The following is a 9,790-nucleotide window of genomic DNA, read 5'->3' as shown; positions in this document are numbered from 1 at the left end:
TTTTTCTCGACTGTTGTACATATGGTTAAGGAAAAATGTCTAGTAATACAGGTGTAACAACCAACTATTTTATCAGAATCAAAATGCTTAAAAAAAACAAATTTCCTGGTTGTTAAATTGATCCAGGTAACACTTTTGTCACCAATAAAGTACATGTTTAATTAATTTTTTTAGCCTTTTTAACTACTGGATTTTACAAAATGAAGAAGTGGCAAAAACACTGAATTGTGATAGTGCTAAGATTGGAATGGAAATATTAAATGATGGATTAATTAATTTAAAATGGTCTCAAGGAGAGTATGTATTGTAAACGCTGGATGGAATATGTATGGATTAATGACTACTATTCCTCTGTAAATAAGAAAAAGTTGTTTAATAAATTATTAAGATATTGTAGTGTTGGATTCACATTATTATTATTTTTATTTTTTTTAAATTAGGAAAATGTATCTCAGATTAAGATCTCTAAGAAAAGCCATTGATTTGTTTCAGAGTCATTAAAATAAAAATAATAAAACAGTTTATTACTAAATAGAATGCAACTTCAATTATCATGTGTTTATATAAAACTTGTTTTAAATGATTGTGATGTCAGTTTAAGAAAACCAGCATTTTACATATAACTTCAACCATAACCCTGTAGAGTTTGTAATCATGGCATAGCATTTTCAATTTTCTACAGGGTTTTTTTTTTGGCGGGGGTTTGTTTGGGGATTTTTGGGGGGCAGGTAGCTGTGGAATTTGTTATTGTTTTGTTTTGTTTTGTTGTTACCTTTTACAATATATATGAAGTATCAATAAAATAAATTTTAAAAATGTGTCCCATTTTTAATATATTCACAATAAAAAGTTGTGTTTTCCCATCGCTTGTCAAAATGCCTGTCCATTTGAAGGGCTAAGTCACGTGACCCTGTGACCCGCTAACCGGAATAACATGAAAGCGTGATTCGCAGCCTTTTAGACATTTTACTTGAAAGGTGGAATACGTGTATTTTAAAAACACAGAAATTTAATTCTGTTGAATTGAATTGTATGGATGGAATATTCTTTTGGAAATAGTTTTCAAATGTAAAATATGGTGAACCATTGTTTAATATTTGGATGTATCAAAGCTGTAGTTTTTCCGCACTTTAGACAAACCAACAATCACAGGGTTTGCATGGAAGCAGTTCTTAACCCGAACCAGTGTGTAATGGAAAGGACCATCACAATGGGATAGGATCTGCAGTGACCAATTCATCCCTGGGGATTACGACAATTATTTAAGGTGGTCGATAAGTATGATACCTATATATTTTTTTTTTTTTACACTTATCTGTTCCAAGCCTGTATCCCGGGTTCCCCACTGGCACATTTTCTATGACTGTGCATAATACAGCAAACAAGAAACCATGACGAGCACCAACTAAACTAGAGCTCAAAAGGGGAGGAAGCGGGGAGGGTACCAGAGCAGGGGCGGAAGTGGTATAGTTGTATATAGTGGTACAGCTCGAGGTTGCCAGACCCTTCTTTCAATTTCAATTGAGAAGAACATTTTCACAGATACAACAAATATAACCCACAAAAGTGCCTCTTTGAAAAGTGGTATGGCCATGTGCTGCCCCTGCAGGCTGCAGTGGCATAGGGAGGGAGCCCTCGGGAACACATCCCCACCCCGATCCCATCAAACTGTTTTTTTTAATCTATTACATTTTATAAAATCATACATACACATGTATATACATAGTTTGGGTTGTCCCATCCCCCACCCGTCCAGTGGAGAGTGCCAAACCTAGAACGATAAAAAATATGGGGCCAGTATTTCATAATTAAATACAAACTTTTTGTGTGTGTATATGAACTCTAATAAGAATTTACAATTGCCAAAATTGTAAGGTATATTAGCTATGATAATAGTGAATTAATTGGGCAAACATTACAACCGGTAGTTCAGTATTACAGTAGGTTTTATGACCACCAAAGATCTTGAAGGACGATTGGGGTCAGAAGTGAAATTTGAAAGTTGACGGGTTTTTTATCAGTAAATCACAAATTCAAACAATAAAACTGACTAAAAACAAAACAATAATAACTGTATGATCAACAGAATGAAAAAGATTGACAGAAATAATGTTCCACGGTGATTAATCAATCTTCCTGGAAATTGTCAAAATCGAGAATGACATCCTATGCACGTGTACGGAGCAACTGTGTGATGCACGTGCAAACTATGGAATTTGTTTCAGTGTGTGGATAAACAGACCTGAACATTCATTACTAGGATGTCTGTGGTCAAAACGTATGTTCGGTCTAATAGTTGATATTAACATTAATATTTCAGGTTCCCCTACTTTTTTTGAAGAGTATTTACATACACACACACACAGTTTGTATATATATATATATATATATATATATATATATATAATGGACTCTGTCCAAACCAGCATCTATCTAAACTGGCATTATGGGTAAACCGGCATAGTTTCAAAGGGATGCAGTCGATTCGTCCACTGGACAATTCGTCCACTGAAAATTTGTTCACCGAGGAACTCGAGACGATTCGTCCACTACAAAAAATCATTTCCGGACGATTCGTCCACTGGGTTTTTATTTCCCCAGTACATTTCGTTCACGGACTAAATAATGTGTACTACATGTACGTGGGGGCTAAATAAATTATTAGATATATTTTACCCCGTATTTTTTTTTGTTGTGTCATAAATTTACAAAGGTGAAAATAAATTATATTGCATTAGATTACACTTGGTAGATGTTTTTGTAACAATGCTCTGCAGACATAATTCTTTGGCGTTTCTATTTATTCGGTTATTGTTTGTTTCTATAATGTACGCCTTTCACGCTACATGTCGTTGATTGAAACGACTGGATATTCATATACCAAAAAGGTAATATATCATAAGGGGCAGCGTACACAAATTTCAGATCCCGAGCCTCCCATACCTGCCAGCGGATGACATAGAAAGTCAGGCATGACATATGGGGGGGGGGGGGGGGGGGGGGGGGGGGGGGGGGGGGGGGGGTTAAATAAAGTCTTCTGACGTGGAGGCTTGCATTACCTATTTACCACATCGTGACATGTGAGATAATGTACGAGCGAGTGGACGAATCATCCACATGATAATGAATGCAAACAGTTAATAAAAACTGGATATTAATGTTGAATTCTAACTCTATTTTACTTTTTTGGTTATAGTGTACCACAAAATAATGTTAAGAAACGATTACAATGTCAAAGAAATAACTATTAATATGTTTGAAAAAAATACAGTCATTGAGTGGACAAATTGTCCGAGGTGAGTGGACGAATTGTCCAGTGGACGAACCATCTGGAAAGCGTTTCAAAGTCCCGTTCAGCTACCGTTAATTTATTAGGTAAAAAAGTCTGTCGACACCGGATGCCTTCTATTCCAGACTTTGGATGCAAATGGTTCATGTAGTAATTAGCTCTGTCTACACTGGCGCGTGATCTTACCTCTACTGTCTACACCGGCATGCGATCATACCTCTACTGTCTGCCAGTGGTCACCTTTTAAAAAAATGATGGCAGTTCCCCAGTAATTAGAACACCACAGAATTGAAGACTTAAACTGGCGGCGTCTATAACAACACCTGTAGTAACGGGTATAGGTAGCAGGATAAATCGGATTATTATTTGTATGTATTTATACCTGCATTGCATCATACCGATCTGTCTAAAACAATAAATTCAGACCACTGTCTCATGTGACATTAATCAATAAAATAATGTTATTTATTCTGCTTGTTGTTTTAAATGCATTCTGATTTGAACACATATTTTTATTAGTTAAATGTTAATATCCCACTTTCAAAAGTCAGGACTGAACTTGTGTCCTGCTTCTCACAGGTAGGTAGGTAACTAGGTTAACGTGCTTGTGTACCACTTTCTCACCAATCGAGGTACCATTAGAGTGGATGTACAAATGTGATAAGATCAAAATGTCCAAACTAGCATCCGTTAAGAATCAGCTGGGGTTTTTTAAATCATTCTCTTGTGTTGGCATGTTGACCTACTAAAAGAATGAGTGGAATCTGCCACATGCTACATCACAGGTCTGATGTGGGTCAAATCGACTGAGCAGTGGATCTTTTTACCCCAAGCGTTTTACAAAAAGTCACTTTATTAATAATTGGGATGGTATTTTTGTTTTTTATTTTTAATACTGTAATGTTTATGTATTTTTTTATATACTGTGTATTAATAATGTGCCATAAACGTGGACCTTAAAATAAAGATACTTAGAGACCTGTTTTCAGGGCAATTTAGTGTCATATAGCAGATGACAAATTGTTAAAAATAATAATAATTTCATTAAAAAAGGCACTTAAGACAGACATGGGAGAGGGGTCCCTCTGGATCTGCTAATGGTTTCATATAGATTAGTTAATACAGTGTTACTTGGTAATTTATTAATGATAATTAAAAAAAATCAATATCTCCTCTTACAGGTGTTAAATATAGTTGTATATACATAGATCAGTCTGATGTACATAAATTTTCGGCATAATTTATTTGTCGTAACAGCACCAATGACAAATTAAAACTCCCATCTTTCTACCCTCTTACAAGACTTACATTTCAGAGTTGGTAAAATGTCAATGAGATTATTTTTCTTAATTTTTAACAATATAAGGTTGATGTATCTACCACTGGTTTACATCAACCACATATGGGGATTTAGTCCATTTTGAGATAATCTATGTATGTAACCGTTATCAACATAAAATCCTTGTGCCCCTCCCCTCCAAATTTTTTTTTTACTAAAACACAAAAATAGGCCTATGGTCCAAGCAACATATTTTCAAAGCTAATCTTAGTGCTACAATATATCGTAAAAATGTTGTAGACTTCACTACGGCACACAGTCTGTGGTGTTTTTATATTTTAACACCAAGATAGCTTTGAAAATATCGGTCCAGAATTTAACTATAAAGAATGTTTTTGTGGATGGGTAAGGGTTGGGTTTTTTAGGGGTGGGTGCGAGGGGTTGTTTTTGGAGGGTTAGTTTTTTTTTGGGGGGGAGGGGGGTAGTTGATTTGTTTTATTGTTCTTGTTTTTTTATTATTATTATTATATTTATTGTTATTATTTTTTTTTTACTCCATTTTTTTTTTTTTAAATATAAATTCCTTCTTATATAGGCCCTTGTCACTTAGCAAATAGAAACCAAACAAACATTTTAAATACAGGTAGAAAAACTATAGAATAACAAAAACAATAAAAAGAGTATATGTTAATGGCATATCACGATGTTTTAGATATATTCTAAATAATATTTTTTGACAGTAATGCTGTCTAAGAAGGTAAAGGATATGAATGGTCTGACACGAACAGCCACTCTCACACTTTCCGCCATCTTGAGATCGTTACTGTTAAAAGTCGTCCTCCCTTGTTTTACGTCGTTTTGATTTGATGTGATTAGTAAATTTTAAATATGAATAAAATTAATAAACTCATAATAGTATACTAGTGGTTACATTGAAATACAGATGTGCTGCATGTGTTTAATTTTAATCTACCTGGTATAAGAGAACTATTTGATAAAAATATTTGGGGTGAGTTTGGTAATTAAAATAGCAGTGGAATTTACTTCCGTCAACAAAAGGGACATAATTCACAGTAACCTACACATCCGTTTTATTGCAATAAAGGCCTTTTTGGGGATTGTCTGAATAATAATAAAAAAAATTCAATCAAATTTATTTGAAAACAATTAATACCGGTAATAATAAATGACAGATTCGCCATTTAGTTTACAGTAAATTGTTATACTTGTGGCGGAAATATTCCATAACCGTTCTGATGATTGAAACGGTCAAATTGCGAACAAGCTTCATTCTGTCAAGCCAGTCCCGAAAGTGGCAGTCCTCTTATGCAGGAAGGATGAAATAGTCTTGCATTGGGATATTTCTCGTTCCAGCCAGTGCACCACGACTGGTATATCAAAGGCCGTGGTATGTACTACCCTGCCTGTGGGATAGTGCATATAAAATATCCCTTGCTGCAAATCGAAAAAGAGTAGCCCATGAAGTGGCGACAGCGGGTTTCCTCTCTTAATATCTGTGTGGTCCGTAACCATATGTCTGACGCCATATAACCGTAAATAAAATGTGTTGAGTGCGTCGTTAAATAAAACATTTCTTTCTTTGATCGCATTGGTCATACATACTTGACTCAACATTTATCTTGAAAAAGGATCATCCACCTCAGTGTGAGCACTGTCAGTGTACTCTGACGGTGCGTTGTATTTTGGTGGAGTGTAGTCCTCTAATGGAAACTAGAAACGACATATTTGGAAAAAGAAATATGATGGACTCATTTCGATTTCCATCCGGAATTTAGTGTGTGTGGGGGGATTTTTTCCATGCTCATATACCACGAAGGTTTTGAGCATGTCTGTCCCGGGTTCCGCAGCTGGATAACCAGAAACCCAACCTGGGACAAATGGAATTTAGCAAAAGAAATGTGATTAATATAATACAGTTGGTAATTATAAAGACGCGTGCGTAATGCTATTTTTTTTCTGGCTACGCTGCTGATTGTCTTACTCTATATCAATAAATATATATATATATTCATTCATTCACTAATTCCTCCAGGCCCATACTTTCATGACCTGTCCCTTTCACAAAACACTGTATTCACCCAGAAAGATATGGGTTGTTTTGGGGTGGGTTTTGTTGTTGTTGTTGTTGTTGTTAAACTAGTGTCAATTTTTTATTGACCTTAAAAGAAAAGGAATTATTGCTTTACGATACGTCACTACCTTTATAAAACTACGACTATTTGGTGTCTTATAGAGACCGACATCAATTTGCTGCTATTACAGGAGCGAGTTCAGAGATAGGGTCGACAGTCCCTGCTCCATAGGCGTACGGGCTCCCATTTTTGTAGGAAGTGGGGGGGGGGGGGGGGGGGGGAGGCTCATTTTTGCCTAAATTAAACGAAAGTGCCCGAATCTGGATAACCACATTTATTCGTATTATCATAACTGCCAGGGTGGCAAACGAATCGCCACGTATTTGTGCATGGATTACAACTAATATTATGAGAAAAATGATGGAAATACATGGTTAAAATGTGTTCAGGCCAGTTCATTTTGCCCGATATTTTCTGTCGTTTTTGCCCGAATTAAAGGATTTTCTCCAGAACTACAAAAATACAACATACTTTATGTGGATGCAAAACATATTTTAATTCAATACATATTTAAAATGTCATACACATATTTCATTACAGATCACAGATAAAGCTAACAAAGTAATGGAATTCGTCAAGACAAATAACTATTTCATTACGCATGTTTAAACAGCACAGTTAACACAGTTTTAAAAATACGATGATGAAGAATTTTCTGGAACATCTTGTTGCAAGTATTGTTGTTCGGGGTTTATTTCAAGAATTAATCAGGGATATTAAATATCTGAAGCTATTTTTAAAGTTAATGGATGCTGCGTGTTAGAGACATATTGGATTCAACATCAACAGCATACTACAGTCCGTCCCATCCTCCTACAGAATTGGTTTTTGTACATAATTCGAGTTTGGTCTGACGTAAGAAGAAAGGTCAAGGCGTTTTGGAAATAACAAAAAACATACTATTCTTGTGTAATTTAGAAATCAATCGGCTTAGAGCTAAATAACGTGTAGTAAATTCCATAGTATAAACAAGGCATTCCATGAGGGAAGGACTATAGTAAAAACATTTTAATATAACGTATTCTATCTGGGTGATGTTACATATGTTTTGATATCTTTCACAAATCCAGTTATATATTTCATTTATTAATATTACTTTTATTTTTACCAGTCTATTAAATCTCTAACAATTACTATGCACTTGAGCAATTTGTAAATAATACATGATACTGAATATCAGCAACTTGTTCAGTAAGCAACTATCAATAATCATATAACAATTTTAACAGCTTGCGGATTTCACATTAATCGCATATAAAACATAAATATAAACTATACTACATGTGTAACATATAACAGACTTCTCAGCTGATCCAAACACTTGTCTGAACATTTGTTTGGGTGAATTCTATACAGAAACGTCTCGTGCAATTATTCGCTGGGATCCCAGAGAATGCAGTCAAGGATGCAGTCAAAGACTGAAGTCTTGTGTAGACTCTTGTGCCGTTACAAAAATACCAATTTTCTTATAACCAGTTCACGAGTCCAGTCATACCTATTTTTCGAGTTTTCATTTTTTTTTTTACGAAATAATTATTTTGACAGACGTTTTAAACTCGTAGGAAGACCAAAATTATTGGTAAGGACTATTTTGAATCTACCACTGGATAGTGTGAGTTAACGTCTAAAAATAGTAGCTTTTTGTTGTATTCTGGGGGCATTTTGAAAGCAGAAATTCATGTTTCGATGCGAGTGTATGGCGATGTGGTATTTCGAGCAGGGTTAACAACACAGTACAATTAGTTTCAAAGCTCACACTGGAATGAATTTTGGTCTAGCCAATTTCAGATAAGTAGTATATTTCGGTGAAAATTATTCAAATGTCGTTAATTTAAGATAGCCAAATGTTGTAGCCATTTCGTAATAAAATAGCAATTGACTAATTTGGCAATGGACATGGCGAGCCCTGTATTTTGTTGTTGTTGTTGTTGTTGTTTAAAAAATCAAAAACATATCAGACGAAATATGGGTCATCATCGCTTCCTATGGCTTCTGGAGCGATACAGACTATACCTGGGCCCCGTACCACGAAACGATATTAGCACCAAGTTCACTTTAAGTGCATTAGATAGTTACGCACTTAAGGTGATCTTAGTGCTAAGATCGCTTTGTGAAACGGGGCACAAATCACTAGTAATATACACAGAAAACGTACCAGTTTACAAATAACGTACAATGTCATCAACAGGCACTACAGAGCGGGTGTGGGGGTAGTTCTGAATTCATGGAGTTTAAACATGTATTACTGGCATTTACCAGCATGTGTCATGATGAATTTTACTTGTAGAATGTAGGGAATTGCAATTCTGCACATCTAGTCTTCAATTTAAAATTTTCAAAACACGCATACAAATTATATAACGACATTGTTATGAAGTTAAAGTCTCAGACTGTATTAAAATCTTAAGTCTAGACTCTTAAAGTTTTATAGACCTAAGCATGGGGTCTGGGACTGGCAAGGAAATTAACAATTTGGAGGTAAAAGGTGTTGTTTTTTGTTTTTGTTTTTGTTTTTGTTTTAGCATTCTACCACACCCACACCATATCCTACAGCTACTGTGATGATGCAGTAATTATTAGTTTACTCATTCACGTTATGAATTAGTAGGTCATGTCGTCTGCTGCACTGAAGTCAAGTTCATACTATGAAATTATTCATTTCCGTGTATATATATGTTCGTGGTTTTGCGTAAACGGGCATTTCGTGGGGTCCATGAGTTCGAAGATTCACAACTACTACGTAAAGAAAATAATGACTTGATCAATGGAGAGGAATTTCCAGGCTCATACAGCGTATTTATCAACCTTTCTGCACAGACAGCAAGCCAGAACAATCCCCAGTACCTACACAATAAAAAATAATTTTGTTTATAAAATTCAGGAATGGGTGAAAAATAAAACAGTATTTTGTAACATATGACTGAGATAGTAAACACCAAAATTCAGCTTCTTAGCAGCTTGGTATAATACATGTACATTAAAAACAAAACAAATCACGAAATATTAATTATTTGTTGATTGTATATTTGTAAAAACCTATGACCGGTTATTACAAATTATGTACTTTAA

The 9,790-nt window shown here is 35.0% G+C and overlaps 1 protein-coding gene across 1 annotated transcript in view; it reads right to left on the bottom strand.

Annotated features, from left to right (window-relative positions):
- Positions 1-7,202: 7,202 nt before the first annotated feature.
- LOC121381159 (tetraspanin-7-like) overlaps positions 7,203-9,790 on the bottom strand; it is a 19,116-nt gene continuing 16,528 nt past the window's right edge. Inside the window, exon 9 of the mRNA XM_041510332.1 lies at positions 7,203-9,565. Within this exon, the coding sequence (XP_041366266.1) occupies positions 9,506-9,565 (60 nt within the window). The 3' untranslated portion in view covers positions 7,203-9,505. The remainder of the gene's footprint in view (positions 9,566-9,790) is intronic.

The sequence above is a fragment of the Gigantopelta aegis genome, chromosome 9 (genome assembly GCF_016097555.1).
Source record: "Gigantopelta aegis isolate Gae_Host chromosome 9, Gae_host_genome, whole genome shotgun sequence".
In the NCBI taxonomy this organism is placed as follows: Eukaryota; Metazoa; Mollusca; class Gastropoda; order Neomphalida; family Peltospiridae; genus Gigantopelta; species Gigantopelta aegis.
This window is presented reverse-complemented; position numbering and strand designations above follow the sequence as displayed.